This window comes from Rutilus rutilus (assembly GCF_951802725.1).
Source record: "Rutilus rutilus genome assembly, chromosome: 1".
Lineage (NCBI taxonomy): Eukaryota > Metazoa > Chordata > Actinopteri > Cypriniformes > Leuciscidae > Rutilus > Rutilus rutilus.
In genome coordinates, this window is record NC_140209.1 from 64,777,021 (window position 1) to 64,795,288 (window position 18,268).

Consider the following 18,268-nt stretch of genomic DNA (forward strand, 5'->3'; position numbering starts at 1 on the left):
CCGTTTTGTGGCTCTTTAATGTGCCGTGACAGATCGCTGTAGAGCATCAGTTAAAGCTGCTCGTGAACCGATCTTCTAATTAATTTATAGCCTCAAATAAACATGAACAAACATAAGCAATGTTGTTTTAACCACGGCGTCAGTACACTCCGTGTTTCAAGTTCAAATCCTCCCATGTTAACCAACGGACTCGGTCTCGACTCGGACTCGACCCTTCAAAGACTCGGTCTTGACTCGGACTCGACTGAATTTGAAAACCAACGGACTCGGTCTCGACTCGGACTCGACCCTTCAAAGACTCGGTCTTGACTCGGACTCGGCATAGGCGGTCTCGTCCCCATCACTAGTTCAAACAATCTGCAAATCCAGCGTCGTACTGGGCCTTGTTTATAAAACATTCGTCACCGAAATGCCGGGATGAAACAAACACACTTGCTGTTGCTGTCCCGGAAAAAACTAACTGTTCCCTTAACGCTGGGTTCTTTGGGAAGCTGAACAAGATTATCTTTCCCTCACAACCAAAAACACACAGTAACACTTTACAATAAGGTTCATTAGTTAACATTTGTTAATGCATTAACTAACATGAACTAACAATGAGCAATACATTTGTTACAGTATTTATTCATCTTTGTTAATGTTAGTTCATAAAAATCCAGCTGTTCATGTTAGTTCATTAACTAATGCTAACAAATACAACCTTTGATTTTAATGAAGTATTAGTAAATGTTGAAATTAATATGAACTGAGATTAATAAATGCTAAAGAAGTATTGTTCATTCTTAGTTCATGTTAATTAAGGTAGTTAACTAATGAACCTTATTGTAAAGTGTTACCAAACACACGTCTTTGGTGACATTGTTGATTTCGTGAAGTCTTTCTCGAGCAACAAACGAAGCGCATTGATGGGCGTTTCCCTGTGTTTCCCAAAAGCATCGTAAACAATATCCACCAATGGTCTCTACGATCAACTTAGGCTTACGATGCTTTCGGGAAACGCAGCCATGGTTGATGTGTGTTCATGCGCTCTTCCAGGAGAACTGCCCATACGAGGAATGTAAAATATATATACCATTTGACTTTATGACGTCATACAGGGCCATACTCGGAAAAAACTTTCCAAAACTCATACGAATCCTGAAGAAGTGTATTTGGCACAGAAATACTCTGTCGAACGTCCAACTGTTTTTTTTTAAACTTTGCTCATGTTTAGCCTGAGAATCCAACTCTTCAACCGTGTAAATAAGTCAGAATGCATGAAATAGCAGACATCCCCTTTAAAAGGTTTAGCTCCCCAGTACTTTAGCATTACAGTCCTTCACGGCTATTGTGGTCTCAAAATTCTGGCCAGTTCATAATATATATCAATATATATATTAAATATATCAAAATCGAATATCAAATATCAAAATATTAGATATCAAAATCGACTGCTGGCAGTAGATCATTTTCCTATTTAGCACCTAAACTAAACTATTTAGGCATACATTTAAAATAGTTTTTAAAATGTAAAATGTCCTGTGTGTTTCGGGTTCATTGGCTCCTATGTTCCCTCATGTTCAGTCTCTGTGTATTTAAACCCTCGGTTCAGTTTATTTATTGTCTGATGTCTTCAAGTTTGGTTTGTGTTGCTTCTGTTTTCTTCTCCTGTCACATCCCGTGCCAGAGTGTTTTGCTTGGTTTATTTAGTTATTAGTTATGTAGTAATTTTATCCCTTAAAACTCATCTTTGATCACCAAAATGTCATATTTAAATGTTTTTTCCTTGAAAAAAATTCTTCATGCCTTAAAATATCTTGAATGTAACTCGACACCCTTGCCTCATTTAGTATGCGTGGTTCTATGAATATGCAAATGAGCCCCGCCTCCACTCACTCACTCAGCTCAGAGATCCACTGGTTGACGATCACGCATTAATCTAATTCGTTACAAGGTATTTTGTGACGTCAGAAACACCAGCGATTTCAAAGCGTGTTTTTGAGACTGTCTTTGGTTCACTGCAGTTTTAAGGAGAAACTACTCAGCAATGGTGTCGACTTATGAATTTACACATGGTTTGTCTTAAAGCACATTAAAAACACCACATAGACACATAAACAACATTAAAAGCTGGATTTTACACCACAGAGGGACTTTAAAAGTATTTTACCTTTTTCATTTATGTATGACTGACATTAAGCATCGCATTAAGTTTATTAGTTTTCCTTATCCGAATGTAATCCAAATGGATGGAAATTTGATGCACAATTCTAATACATAAATCTTAAATTTAGGCCTAAATATATATTTCTCAAGTGTTTAGTGAAGGGCTTGAGACCAGCTCTGGTCTTTATCATTTATCCAGTCTTTAGCATTGACCAATAATCAAGTGTCTCTCCACTCTGGCCCTTAAAAGGTCCACTTTTCTTGCAGAGTTTAGCTCCAGCCCTGATCAATACACTTGAACAAGTTAATCAAGGTCTCCAGGATGACCAGAAAGACACAAGTAGGCGAGTTTGATCAAGGCTGGAGCTAAACTCGGCCAGAAAGTAGACTTCAGAGGCCAAGCTTGAAAACCCCAGGTCTAGGGGATCGTTGTGTGAGGGTGCGACCAGTCTTTAGAAATGTTTCAGTGTTAAACTTATTTACTCCAGTTCAAACGCTGTCATGCGGTGTGACAGGGTTCCCACGCGTCCTGGAAAACCCGGAATACTAATGACCAATTATCCAGTCCTGGAAAACACATGGAAAATGAGAGAAAACATAAATAGTCCTGGAAAAACCATGATAATTATTTTTTAAATGTTCTTGATCATTAAGGAACTGGTCGAAACGACAGATGCTTTTTGCAGACAATTTTTTTAATAATGCCTTTATTTATGGAGACTGCAGTTGGGGGAAGAGGGAAGGGAAAGCTTAACGAGAAGGGCTTAGGCAGTCGGCATAACGTGTTCATTATAATAAAGTGAAGAGTTTAACTTCAGAGGTTCGGTGTGTGTGTGTATTATATGTCAGATTTTAAAGTTAAGTCTTAGCCATAGATTGCATGTTTTTTTTAAGACTTTTGAAGTTTTTTTAAGACTCATGAGATTTGAAAAGTCCTGGAAAATGATCTCTGATAAAGAGTGTGAACCCTGTGTGTGAATATGTCAGTGATGTAATGAAACGGCAGTAGTTGACTGTCGTCAGTCGGTGTGTGATCTACACTAAACTCAGTGTCGGACTGCTCTTGTGTCGCGCACAGGAGTCGGTGGAGGACATGCAGGCGCTGGACAGCTGCGAGTACATCTGGGAGGCCGGCGTGGGCTTCGCTCAGTCCCCCCCGCTCAACTACATCCACGACCTCAACAGGTGAGAGTGAGTGAGTCCTTTCCCAGGCCCACACGTGTGTGTGTGTGTGTGTGTGTGTGTGTGTGTGTGTGTGTGTGTGTGTGTTTGAGTTTCCTTTTAATCAGTAACCACACAAGACGGCTAAAAGCCCGGACCTGTTTTTCCACTGAAACGGATGATCAGATTAGTCTACATACTCTGTGTGTGTGTGTGTGTGTGTGTGTGTGTGTGTGTGTGAGTGAGTGTGTGTGTGTGTGTGTTTTTTTTTGTGATTTATGAGGACCGAAATTTGTATAATGACATGGGTAGTACACTGGTATTACAGCGTGTGTGTGTGTGTTAGAGGGTCACACAGGAGTGGATTTTCAAACCTCTCCCATTCCACTCCCACAAAAAAAAAAAATCCGGTCCGATCCCAATGAAATCCCAGGAAAAAGCTGGGGGAAAATCCCGTCCCAATCCCAGAAGAATGACTCCCATTCCCTCTCACTCCTGTGTTGTGTTTTTTTGGCCGAAATCTGTAAGTTACAGTAGAAAGTTCACAGCATGCCCACCTTAGTTGAATGTAGTTTTTTATTTTATTGAACTGAAAGCCAGTGTGTGTGTGTGTGTGTGTGTGTGTAGGTCTGAGCTGCTGAGGTTGCTGCTCACCTGCTTCTCAGAGGCCATGTACCTGCCACCGACAGCAGAGAACAGTCTCCTCAACCCCTGGGTCTCCTTCTTCTGCTCTGCGGAGAACAGGTCAGGCTCCACGGGACACACACAAGACAAACACAACACTCCCCAGTCAAACACCTGCAGACCTACCAGTGTGTTTGCTTAGTCAAGCCTCCAGTCCTAAGCGTTAAACTGCATGTAAGCTTCATCGTGGGTTCGTTTGATCTGGGCTTGTAAGAAACCAGGCCAGGTGAGTTTGATCAAGGTTGGTGTTAAACTCTGCAAGAAAGAGGACCTTAAGGGCCAGAGTTGGATGCTCTTATTGTGACTAGTCTTTAGAAATCACACCAAGTAGAATGAAATGGGTGTGATGTCAAGGTAGGTATTAAAGTTTTGCTCAGCATAAATGTTTCATTGTTAAACGTATTTACTCCACTTCAAACGGTATCATACGCTGTGAACACGTCAGCGTTCATGTAATGAAATGGCTAAAAACACAGACGCAACCAGATCAGGGCAAATTAGCGTAGCAGGTCAAGGGCAAGATGGCTTTTTCAGTGTTAAATAATGGACGCAAATGCCAGTAAATTGACTACCGCAGCTGCAAAAAATAACTGTTTCATCGCTAATTTTTCACTGCGTGTCTTTAGTAAATCTTTAGTAAAGAGGGTTTGTGCTGACACAAATCTGGCCCCTTATATCAATAGCTATATTTCCATCCGAAGTTGCTGATTTAACGTATGTGCAATATTGGAATATCGCATAAAACATTTGCGAATAAAGCGTTGTTTCCATCCGATGTGTTCAAGAGAGTAAAACTGCCACTTCCTGGAAATTGGTGCAAAATATCAGTAATAAAAATGGAAGTTGCTACAATCAAAGAAGACACTGTGGCTTTTTTATCCTCCATCATAAATGAGGTGCGTCTCCATTATAGTTTATGTCTCTCTCTCTCTCTATCTCTCTCTCTCCCTCTCTCTCTCTCTCTCTCAGGCACGCTCTGCCTCTCTTCACCTCTCTGCTGAACGTGGTGTGCGCTTACGACCCCGTGGGCTACGGGATCCCCTACAACCACCTGCTGTTCTCCGACTACCGGGAGCAGCTGGTGGAGCAGGCGGTGCAGATCCTCATTGTGAGCCTGGAGCACGAGGGCCGCCCCCCCTCCCCCGCCAGCATGGAGGAGCAGGACGTGAGCAACACACACCCCATAATGCACACGACACACACTCAACACATCCATTTGTCACATTAAACACTAACGTTCAGAAATGTTCTGCTGATTATCATGTGAGCTACACCTTCTCTTTTTCTCTCTGCTCGTAGTCCGTCGGCCCGAATAACCTGTTCGTCAATTACCTGTCCAGAATCCACAGGGAGGAGGTACGGAGAAACCCTTACGATACGTCCAGATAATACACAGCATTGTTCTGTTGATGTGTGTGAGCTGCTGTTCCTCGTGTCTGCAGGATTACGACTTTGTCCTGAAAGGTTTGGCGCGCCTGCTGACCAACCCGCTCACCCAGACATACCTGCCCAACTCCACCAAGAAGATCCAGTTTCACCAGGAACTGCTGGTGCTTTTCTGGAAGCTCTGCGACTTCAACAAAGTAAGAGATCGGGTGCTTTAAAGGGGTGGTATAATGCCCTTTCACGAGATGTAAAATAAGTCTCTGATGTCCCCAGAGTGTGTGTGTGAAGTTTTAGCTCAAAATAACCCACATATATTTTTATAGCATGTTAAAACACACAGTTTTTGTGTCTGTTCCTTTAAATGCAAATGAGCTGCTGCTCTCGGCACAGGGGGCGGAGCTTCAACAGCTTGCACTCACACAGACACACTGAACATTTAAAAAACATTTAGCCTTTTATGTTCAAACTGGAGTCAGACAATGGAGAGACTCAAGAAGAAGTGACAACATGTAGAGCAACAGGACATTTCTGAATGGTTATTTGATGTATTTATGTAGCTTATGTGTAGTTATCATCTAGTCATTGATTAGCATATTCTGTCTTGATAATCTATAAATCGTGTTCTGGGGGTGGGGTTTATGTAAATTTTAGGGTTTGTGATGTCACTGACCCGGGAGGAATGTGGTTTAGTCCCTACCAGCCGTTTGTTGTAGTCCTTAAAAAGCAATTTCTGTAAAAGCAAATATCTCCCTTTGCTTTGAACTTTGAGCGCTGTAACTTTGCAGATGTTGTTTATGCTCAAACAGCAACATTACACACTAACTAAAGTTAGAAAAGTGAAATCATAATCAGCCACTCCTTTAATAACAGTCCAGATCCGAAACATCGCACGTAATCCCTGCGTTTTCTGTTTCAGAAATTCCTGTTCTTCGTGCTGAAGAGCAGCGATGTGTTGGACATATTAGTGCCGATCCTGTTCTACCTGAACGACGCCCGAGCCGACCAGTGTAAGTGCTTGTGGCAATAGCCAACAATACATTGTACGGGTCAAAATTATCGATTTTTCTTTTATGACAAAAATCATGAGGATATTCAGTAAAGATCATGTTCCATGAAGAAATTTAGTAAATTTCCTACCGTAAATATATGAAACATGTATTCATGAGTGAATGCAGCACAATCGCCAACATAAATGAACAACTTTAAAGGAGATTTTCTCAATGTTTAGATTTTTTTGCACCCTCAGATTCCAGATTTTCATAATAGTTGTATCTCGGCCAAATATTGTCCTATCATAACAAACCACACATCAATGAAAAGCTTATTTATTCAGCATGTGATGCATGAATCTCAATTTCAAAATTGTGACCCATGTGACCGAGGTTTTGTGGTCCAGGGTCACAAATGAAGATGTTTTTAATATTCTCTCATTCTTCTTCTTGCTCATCCATTGTAGGTCCAAACATTCACACATTAAAAAGTATAAAATGACATCGTAAAAGTGGATTTAATCCAAGTCTTCTGAAGAGACACGACTGCTTTATATGATATGCAGATTTAATTGGGTCTTTTATTCAAATATACAGTAAAAACTGTAATATTGTGAAATATTATGACAAATTAAAACAGCTGTTTTCTATGTGAATAATACAGTAAAGTGTAATTTATTCCTGTGATCAAAGATGTATTTTCAGCATCATTACTCCAGTCTTCAGTGTCACATGATCCTTCAGAAATCATTCTAATATGATGATTTGATGCTCAAGAAACAGTTATTATTATTAAAGTCCACTAGTTTTAATGAGAGTTTTCACCTTCTCTGTCCTTGGATTTAAACTGTTCCTGTACCTGTTACGGTCTGTATGTAGACGACTGTTGTCACGCTCGTCTCGTGATGTTGTGAGTGTGTGTGTGTGTTGATCTTCAGCACGGGTCGGGCTCATGCACATCGGCGTCTTCATTCTGCTTCTGCTGAGCGGAGAGAGGAACTTCGGTGTGCGTCTGAACAAACCGTACTCGCTTCACGTCCCCATGGACATCCCAGTGTTCACCGGCACACACGCCGACCTGCTCATAGTGGTGAGATCATTAGTTATTAACTTTACACAACACTGTTATGACAGAAAACCCTTAATAACCCTTTTAATGTGTTCTGGCCGTTCATTCGCCCAACAACGGTGTTTGGGGCTCGAGAACGCTAACTTTGAAACAGTGTGCAAGCATGTGCAAGCGTTGAACATAAAAAAAAAAAAACTTTATCATCTCCGCGCAAACTTCAAAAAGGCGAACCTGTGAGAATGCTGACATGTGTATTACGTGTTCAGTCTATAGATATGAGCGTTTGAATATAATAGTCTTTCTTTCAATTCACACAAAAGGTTTATTAATATGTTGGTTTTGCGTCTGGTTTGAATAGAATCATATGAGGTGTTTTAATCTCTTAAACTGCTTATGTCTGCAGGTTTTCCACAAGATAATAACCAGCGGCCATCAGCGCTTACAGCCGCTCTATGACTGCCTGCTCACTATTGTGGTGAACGGTGAGTAATGACAGTATCTGCGTTTGCACAGGGCTTTACCTGGATTCAGATTTCATCATCTGTTATGTCACAGAAAACTGGAGGTGACAGTTTTTTCTTTCATGTGCTGACTGAGAGACTAAATGATTTATTCCACTTAGAGCGAGGCTAAACCTTCATCCTTCCCTCGCACTTTGTGGCACATCTTTCCCTCGCGGGTCAAAATGACCCAAAGCCCTAAAATGAAACTTCAGAAAGCTTATTTAATTTAATTTTGATAATATTTTTTAATGCAATTTTTTTCTTCTTTTATTTACCTTTAAATGACTAGATTTGATCAATAAATAATAGTAATTTAAGCACATTCCTCACATTTCTTCAAAATAACAAATTTCATGCATAAACCTTTTAATTCAGCTCAAAATATCTTACATTGGGTGTCTTTGCCGACCTCTTGTGGAAAAATAATAATATAACATGATATTTCATGACTCTACTTAGAGTGAGGCTAATCCTTCATCCTTCTCTCGCACTTTGTAACACATCTTTCCCTCACGGGTCAAAATGACCCGAAGCCCTAAAATTAAACGTAATTTTTCTTTCTTTTTTTTTTTTCAGAAAGCTTATTTTATTTATACTTTTTTTTTTATAAGCTTATACATTTTTAATGCGATTTTCATTATTATTTGTTATATATATATATATATATATATATATATATATATATATATATATATATATATATTTTTTTTTTTTTTTTTTTTTTTACCTGACTAAATTTGATCAATAAATAATAAATAAATAGTAATTCAAAAAAATTTGTAAAGCACATTCCTCACATTCTTTCAACTTAAATTCAAAATAACTCACAATTGCATAACATGCATAACCCTTTTAATTCAGCTCAAAATATCTTGCAAAACCTCTTATAATAATATAACAAAATAATAATTAACAAAAATAATAATATAACATGATATTTCATGACTCTAGATGACCTTATAGCTCTATATGAAGCAAATGAGCTGTTCCTCTGGGTCCTAAAGTCAGTTTTCCTTCAGATGCATTCAGAAACACATGTAGACATTATAAAATCTTTTTATAGCATTTTTATTAAGAAATCTTTTTTCTTAATTATTTTATAGCACTCTATTAAGAGCATTTTTAGGTTTTTCTGTGTGTACTGAAGCATTCTTCGCATCCCATTCATTCATTCCTAAGGGGGTCAAATTGACCAGTGAGGGAAGGATTTGTTACTTTCTTACATTTTCAACCACAAAACTCTTCGAATCCATTACTTTTTTTATTTTATTTTTTGTATTTTTTATTCGTGGTTCAAGTGCGACAAAAATTGTAGGGTCTTGGACCCCTCTGATGAACACTACATTTTTGAAAAATTTAAGAAATGAATTTCGGGTCAAAATGACCCGAGGGAAGGATGAGGGTGTGTAGTTTGCTGCGTGTCATTCAAGTGTTGTGTTCTTTGAGGTCTCTGTCACATGACATAACGTGTCGTTGTTTAGTGTCTCCGTACCTGAAGAGTCTCTCCATGGTTGCGGCCAACAAGCTCCTGCATCTCCTGGAGGCGTTCTCCACCAACTGGTTCCTGTTCTCTGCTCCTCAGAACCACCATCTGTCCTTCTTTCTGCTGGAGGCCTTCAATAACATCATTCAGTACCAGTTTGACGGTGAGATCCACACTCTCGTTCATCTCTGCCAGATCAGGTCTAATTTTGAAAGGAGGCTTTTAGATGTTCTCTTACTGTTCTGCCAACTCTGTTAATAGATGTCCATGTGGAAACTCTTGGTCAAACTGTGGTCTTACTTCTACTAAAATGTTACATAAAGATGACCAGGGTCAGAAATTTGTTAACCTAACAGTCTACTTATAATCTAGAGTTAGCTGACATGTAGTTGCAAATTAATGAGAGTTAGTTGACATGTAGTCGCAAGGTTACTTATAGTTAGTAGTCTGTCTGAAGTTTTATAAATTATACGCATAAAGCAAGCCGACAGCGTTCCCCTTCACTGAAGCGCTCCGTGAATTCAGTCTAGCGTGAGTTCTGCACTCTTGCAAAAACTCTGGTTAAACTCACTAAAGCTGTCAAAACTGTCAAATGAATCTCTTACTTGCGTCATATCCGCACTTTATTGTTTATGATGAAAGAATTCAGCCAGTAAAAGTGTCCGTGACGTCACCCGTATGTTTCTGAAGAGCATTTTTTAAGCCCAAAGTGGGCGGAGCTGTTCGTCGCCATCTTGGATAACCGAAAATGTGCGAAGAGGCGGATTAGCTGAGGTGACGTGACGCTAACAGACAGCAGACAAACGGCTAGTAGTGACATTAGCTGCAATCCACCTGTCACTCAAGTGGCCACGCCACAACTTTAAGGCTTAATATAATTTAAACAGATGAGTTATAAAAAAATTCACCCCCCTCACAGTCGTCATGAAGGGCAAAATTAGCTTTATAGACCAAAAGCACTTTTTGCACCAGGCTGTAAACATGTTTTTTTCTGCTGTAAAGTTGGGCATTTTAACATGGGGGTCTATGGGATTGACTCTCTTCTGCAGCCTGTCTCTAGTGGCCAGTCGATGAATTGCAGCGTTGGATTCAAGAGAGAGAGACAGGAAAGTTGCCGCTTTATTGAAACAAACTCCGGCTTTTTCAGCTGAGGCTAAACTAAACGCCTCCGATTGGCCATCGACACTTTTCATTCATTTTCACATTTCACGTTAATCGAGACAGTCATAGATTTAGTTTAATTGTGCAGGGGAATTTTTTGCCCCCTTATCTTTTTTATGGCCGTTTTTGATCATTTTGGTGGCATTTTTGCCCCAAGCCCCCATTGATTTCCACTGACCCCTGACCCCAACTCTGATGCTGTTTTGATCAGGTAACTGTAATTTGGTGTACGCCATCATTCGGAAACGCAACGTCTTCCACCAGCTGGCCAACCTGCCCTCCGACCCCGCCACCATCCAGAAGGCCTTGCAGAGGAAGAGGAAATCTCCGAACGCTATATCCCGGACCAGCTCCCAGGAGACCGTGTCCATGGAGGGATCGAGACCGGCTGTTCCCGCTGAACCCGGGACACTGAAGGCCAGTCTCGTGGCCATACCAGGTAGATCTGCTTATTGCTGTGTTTACTGGATCATATACAGTCAAACCAGCATGTATTCAGACACATTTCTCACATTATCATGGTTTACTCGCTATAGTTTAGAAAATGGTACTAAAATATGACTCAGAATCAGTTGATATTTCACTGGTTTTGTCCGTCCTTCTGTTAGACTGTCTCACAGATGAATTATGTTGAATATCTGTCAGCTGTTAAATTTAACTACACAATTAGATAATACCAGTTTAGATCAACCAGTTACCAAGCAATGCTTCATTTTGTTCAGTCTGTGTGTAAAAAGGTCGAAATTAGCAATTAAAGAAAAAACACTTCAGCAAAACATGATCAGGTCAAAGTGTCTGAATCATTTTTGGTCCCAAATTTTGTATCAAAATTACTGGTAGTCACTGAATGAAGAGTTTTTGGGTATAATATGTCACAGTTTACTTTATTTTGCGATCCTCACTTACATAAATGAACTATAGAGTCCTGCACACACTAGTGAAAAAATTTCACAAATTATATCTGGTGTCTGAATATTTTTTGGTTTGACTGTACATTATATAGTATTATTAGCCAGTGTTGGGAGTAACCAGTACAGTTGCGTAATCAGATTACTTTTTTCAGGTAACTAGTAATGCATTACTTTTAAATTGTACAGCAAAATCTCTGTTACTTTTTCAAATAAGTAACTTTGTTTCCCCAAATTTGATTTGATTGACACATCTTCTTCAGTCCCCATGATGAGAGAAATCGTGAGTAAGTGCAGAGGCGCTGTGTGTGAACTTGACGGTTACTGTAGATCTAGACTAAATGTGCGCATGCATTTACTCATCTCACTTGCACAAAAAACAGAGTCAGTATTCCTCAAAATGAATAAAAACAGTGAAATGCTAAATCAGAATATTACACAAACCTGCAGTAATTAAATGTGTTAAATAACACAAATATACTTCATGTATTTAATCTCACTTTATTAACCAATGTCTTTCCTGCGATGATCTAATTCGACCATACTGATAAACAAAAATGACTTAAGTTAAATATCACATCTGTGTTTGATTTTGTTCTTCTGTGGTTCAGAATGGCAGCACATCTGAAAGGTTTGTTTGATCGGCGCCCTCTACTGTACAGGAGTGAATTTGCATTTCCTTCAGCCTGAGGCTTATTCATTTCACTTTTGGTGTGAAAGGGCCTTTACATTTGCCAAAAATATAACTTTTTTTGTCATTAAAAACCCAGCAGGCCCAGCCCAGGTGAGAACAAGTAACGCAAATGTAATGCAACACATTACTTTCCGTAAAAAGTAACACAATTAGTTACTTTAAGGAATGTAACGCATTACTTTTAAGGGTGCGTTTACACGACAAAGATATGCTTAAAACATTTTCCGCGTACAGACGACATCATTGTCAAAACGATCCCCATTCACACGGATCCACGAAAACGGCTAAAAACGCTGTATTCTGCTGCCAGGCCAGTAGATGGCGATGAAACACTATAGACTGAACACGTAATACGCATGTGCATGACGTCATCGTCTTCAGAGATTTACGCTGTTTACACGTAGAGACCATTTTCAACGAAAAACATACAACTTTTTATGCGTTTTGGCTGTTAATTTACACGACAACGGCGTTTTGGGCGCCTGAAAACGCAAACTTTTGAAAACGGGTTTCAAAGTGCAAGTTTTTGAAAACGGTTTCTGTTTAACAACAAAAACGTGAATCTCTGAAGACAATGACGTCATGCACATGCGTATTACGTGTTCAGTCTATGGTGTTTCATCGCCATCTACTGGCCTGGCAGCAGAATACAGTGTTTTTAGCCGTTTTCGCGGATCCGTGTGAGCGGGGATCGTTTTGACAATGGTGTCGTCCGTATGCGGAAAACTCAGAGGTTAAACTTCTCCATTTAAAGCGTATCGTCATCGTGTAAACGTAGCCTACAAGTAACATCCCCCAACACTGGTGTGAGTGAAGACCATGAGATAGTGGCACTTCATTTAAGACAGGCTAACTCTCTTCAGACATCGATAAACTGACGGAGAAGTCCCAGGTTTCAGAAGACGGCACTATGATAGCAGTGCCGCAGGCCGAATACCCACAAACCCCTGAACACAGCGCTGCGGCGGGAACCAGCGACACCGAGTCCATCTCAGGACGAGACACTGAGGTCAGAGGAGCCGACGCACCGTCACGTTCACTACTCGCTCTTCAAACGCAGGTGATAACAGTGATTCTCTTGCTAGGATGTCTTCTACACCGAGGCAGAGATGGCGAGGAGACGTCTGTCCAGCTCTTCATCATCCGTCAGCCACTGGAATCCCAAACCCGACTGGGTGAGAAAACCTTCATCAACACTGCCTTTAGGATTAGTCCAGTCAAGTCAAGTCACCTTTATTTATATAGCGCAGATTGTTTAAAAAATCCTATAAAACGCCTAAAAAAAAAAGGCATACCCAAAATAAATTGCATGCTGTTCTTGAACCATTTGGAGTAAATGCATGGTTTTGGTCTCTTTTGAAAGGGAACTCTTTTGTCCCCAACTAAGCAAGCCAAAAGCCAATGACAACAAAGGTGAAAAAGGCGACAGTTGTCCTTACGAATGATTTTAAACTGGAAATTGTTTGGCAAGAGTCATTTTTAACCCCTGAGTTAAAGGGATAGTTCACCCAAAAATGAAAATTAGCCCATGATTTACTCATCCTAGGTATATATGACATTAGCTGTGTTTCCATTACCCTTCAAATTGCGCAAATTGAAATTGCGAATTGAAAATACGCCCAATGGAAACGTAATTTTCGCAAAAACTCCCATTTATCGCAAAAAATGGTTTTACGCTCGCATGAGGTGCATTAACATCGGTTAATGGAAACGGCGTCATTTCGCAATAGTTTTTTGTCGACATTTAGAAAAAAATCACAAAAGTTTTGCGCAAATCTATAATGGAAACGCGCCTATTGTTCTTTCAGACGAATACAATCAGATTATGTAAAAAAATGTCCTGGCTCTTCCAAGCTTTATAATGGCAGTGGATTGCTCTTTCTGTTCTGTAAGTCCATAAAAGTGCATCTATCCCTTTTAAAGAAACCATTCGCCCAGAAATTAATATTATTACTTGTTTTATTTATTTATTTATTTTTACGTGCCCTTCACGTTATTCCAAACCTGTATGTTTCAGTGAACACAAAAGGAACAGTTTGAAAGACGCGTCTAAATAAAGATTCTTCAAATGTTGTTTCCTTTGTGTTTTCATGGGAAACTAACCGCATAGATGTTTGTAACAACAATAGAGTGAGTAAATAATAGCAGAGTTTTCCATTTTGGGTGATCTTAGTTACTTTAACATAATCATCTTATTTCATGTTTATGGAATAATCTTCTCATTTGCATATTTAACCGGTTAATAACATTGATTATACCACGGGGCTGTTGAATGTTTGATTCTGATTGGTTGACGAACATACTAAGATGTGCAGTTATTTTCCAGTAAACGCACAGATAAAGTAGTCCTACACAAGAGCGTGTGCATTATTTTTCTAATAATTCAATGGCTCTGAGTCAATTATTCTTTACTTGGGCAAGTACAATGTGTAACATGTTTCATGAGCAGTTTGTTAAATAAGGTTCTGCGGCACATTTGCCATATCATCAGTTTTTCCGTTTCTTTTGGTTAGCATTTAATTTCCTCTTCCTCATAGAAAGAATTGATGATTTGGTATTTTTTTGTCTGTTTGTTTCAGCAACCCACATTTCACCACCCTGAAAAATATGAAACCACCATGTCATTTACTTGAAGTGAATGTTTATATTGGTGTAATCAAAACTCATGGTTTTATATTGGCTTAAACTTGTTTGGTTCAGTTTGTCTAAAAGCACATAACACTCCCCATTGAAAACAAAATGCAAAAAGTATTTAGTATTTTCATTTGACATCAGATGTGCAGAACACACACTGGCAGCTTTACTGGCTGCAGGAATTATTGTTTTGTTTTTGTTTTAATTTTTGTTTTGTTTTGTCGTTATATAACAGAACATGTTATGCATGTTTTAATAAGACATCACAATAAACATTAAGCTGTTTGTTTAAAAAATTGTTTTCATTTATATTCAAAATATCATAACTTATGTCCGCCCCTAAAACCTCAACATCCACATCTCAACATCCAATCAGCAACAGGTGCACAGTCACCGCCTCAGATTTTTTTATTTGTCGAAAACCCGTTGCACTCGGATGTACATTTTTTTTATTTGATTTGATTGAAGTTTATTTCGAGCAAAAAATATATATATATATATATTAACACAATATAAAAAAACATAGCACAGTTTATCTCCCATATACACACATATACATATATACACATAGATACTCACATACATACATATACACATATACAGTGGTGGTCAAAATTGATGGCACCCCTGATAAATATGATAAAAAATGGCTGTAAAAAATAAATCTGCATTGTTTATCCTTTTGATCTTTCCTTCAAAAAATTCGAAAAATTCTAACCTTTCATTGAAGTAAAAGAATTGAAATTGGGGGGTAAATCACATTATGAAATAAATGTTTTTCTCCAAAACACGCTGTCCATAATTGTTGGCACCCCTAGAATTTTTTATGAGAAAAATATCTCTGAAGTATATTCCCATTAATATTTACCTTTTTTAGCACACCAGGGGGACTAGGAACATGAAATTGTCCAGCTATGACTTCTTGTTTCATAGGAGTTTAAATATGAGGAAACACAAAGGCCAAATTCCCTAAATCATTCATCACAATGAGTAAAACCAAAGAATATAGTTCTGATGTGCAGCAAAAGATTGTTGAGCTTCACAAAATAGAAAGTGGCTGTAAGAAAATATCTAAAGAATTGAAAATCCCCATTTTGACCATCAGGGCAATAATTAAGAAGTTATAATCAACTAAAGATGTTACGAATCTGCCAGGAAGAGGACGTGTGTCTATATTGTCTTAATGGACGGTGAGGAGGATTGTTTGAGTGGCCGAAGACTCTTCAAGGATCACAGATGGAGAATTGCAGAGATTAGTTGAGTCTTGGGGTCAGAAAGCCTAAAAAAATTTTATCAAACAACCCCTACATCCCCACATGTTGTTGGGAGGGTTTCAAGAAAAATCCTCCTCGCTCCTCCAAAAATAAACTCCAGCATATTCAGTTGTCAGACACGACTGGATCTTCAAAAGGGACTGGATTCTATGGTCAGATAAAATGAAAAAAAAGGGCTTTTTGGCAGCAAACCCAGCAGATGTGTTTGGTGCAAACAGGGATGAAGAGTACCCCATGCCTACGGTTAAATATACTGCTGGATCTTATATGTTGTGGGCCTATTTATTTGCTGGAGGTCCTGGACATCTTGTTCAGATACATGGTATTATGGATTCTAGCAAATACCAACAGATAAAAAACCAAAACCTGACGGACTCTGCTAGAAATCTTATAATGGGCCGTGGTTGGATCTTCCATCAGGACAACAGTCCAAAACAAACATCAAAATCAACACAAAAATGGGTAACTGAGCACAAAATGAAGCTTCTGCCATGACCGTCCCAGTCCCCTGACCTGACGAGTGGGGTGAACTGAAGAGAAGAAGCACCAACATGAACTTGTGAATCTGAAGGATCTGGAGAGATTCTGTATGGAGGAATGGTCTCTGATCTCTTGTCAGGTGTTCTCCAAACTCATCAGGCATTATAGGAGAAGACTCAGATCTGTTATCTTGGCAAAAGGAGGTTGCAAGAAGTATTTAATAACAGGGAGCCAATAATTATGGCCAGCATGTTTTGGAGAAAAACATTTATTTTATAATGTGATTTACCCCCACTTTCAGTTCTTTTACTTCAATGAAAGGTTAGATTTTTGAGAATTTTTTGAATGAAAGATCAAAAGGATAAACAATGCAGATTTATTTTTTACAGCCATTTTTTATCATATTTATCAGGGGTGCCATCAATTTTGACCATGACTGTATATATACATACATACACACATATACACATACATATACACATATATACACACATATACATTACAAATAATAACTATACACATATACATACACATACACATATACACATGTGTACCTGTACACACACACACATTACAATATTGATACACATATCCACATACATTATTTAGACTAATAATAGTTGCTCGAAAGGGAGTGGAAAGAAGTATACATATGCCATTAACAGTTAAATTAATAATAATTCATTTGTTTTGATCATATTTATTTGATATTATCGTTTAACCATTTTAACTTGATTTGCACTCACATCAGGTCCTGTCCTGGAAGAGTAAACTCCCACTGCAAACCATCATGCGCTTGCTGCAAGTGCTGGTGCCACAGGTGGAGAAGATCTGCATTGACAAGTAAGAGGAGAGTCAGTCACTGATCGCTGCATGTGGTCTGATGTGAAATATGACGGCGTGTTTCTTGCATCAGGGGTCTGACGGATGAATCGGAGATCCTGAAGTTTCTTCAGCATGGCACTCTAGTGGGTCTGCTTCCCGTTCCCCATCCCATTCTCATCCGGAAATACCAGGCCAATGCGGGAACCGCCATGTGGTTTCGCACGTACATGTGGGGAGTCATTTACTTGCGGTTAGTATGACAGATGAAGATTCAATCAGAGTTTGTTTCAGCTCTACAAGAAAACAGTGCCATTGTTCAGCTGAAGTTACTCAGTGTTGATTCAGCTCCGTTGTAAAGATCAATTATTAAATGAGTTTATTTCATCTATAAAGCAGTTCTGGAGAAAACCGTGATGTCATCGTCCAGCTCATCTCAGTTCTCATGTAGCAGCGTCACTGCAGTCAGATCAATAATATTGATGAATATTTAGCAAGCCAGAGGCGACAGTGGCGAGATCATAAAATCTAGAATGATATACAATGAATGCACATGAATATAAAGTAATATACAAATATCATAGCTTGTTTCACCCCTAACATGTCCAATGCAGTCCCGACAGATTAAATCAAATCCCGCTCTACATTATTTCAAACAGAATATTCTGTTATTAAGTAATATGTTCGATTTAAAGAGACTAGCACAATGTGCCTTAATGTGAATCAATGTGTTTTTGCCCGACTCTTAGCATAAAATTGTATTTGACACAGTTTTGGTTTGGTCAGGTCACACTTCACCTCGAAATAATGCTCCTTAAAAGAAATAAATAAAAATACTCTCTCTCTCTCTCTCTCTCTCTCTCTCTATATATATA

The 18,268-nt window shown here is 38.9% G+C and overlaps 1 protein-coding gene across 1 annotated transcript in view; it reads left to right on the forward strand.

Moving 5' to 3' along the window:
* hid1a (HID1 domain containing a) overlaps positions 1–18,268 on the forward strand; it is a 30,803-nt gene that overhangs the window by 11,335 nt on the left and 1,200 nt on the right. The window contains exons 5-18 of the mRNA XM_084402228.1: positions 3,224–3,330; positions 3,934–4,050; positions 4,960–5,155; positions 5,290–5,346; positions 5,433–5,573; positions 6,293–6,383; positions 7,304–7,455; positions 7,838–7,916; positions 9,419–9,583; positions 10,793–11,020; positions 13,047–13,192; positions 13,269–13,358; positions 17,323–17,414; positions 17,488–17,646. Coding sequence (XP_084258354.1) covers positions 3,224–3,330; positions 3,934–4,050; positions 4,960–5,155; positions 5,290–5,346; positions 5,433–5,573; positions 6,293–6,383; positions 7,304–7,455; positions 7,838–7,916; positions 9,419–9,583; positions 10,793–11,020; positions 13,047–13,192; positions 13,269–13,358; positions 17,323–17,414; positions 17,488–17,646 — 1,820 coding nt within the window. The remainder of the gene's footprint in view (positions 1–3,223; positions 3,331–3,933; positions 4,051–4,959; positions 5,156–5,289; positions 5,347–5,432; positions 5,574–6,292; positions 6,384–7,303; positions 7,456–7,837; positions 7,917–9,418; positions 9,584–10,792; positions 11,021–13,046; positions 13,193–13,268; positions 13,359–17,322; positions 17,415–17,487; positions 17,647–18,268) is intronic.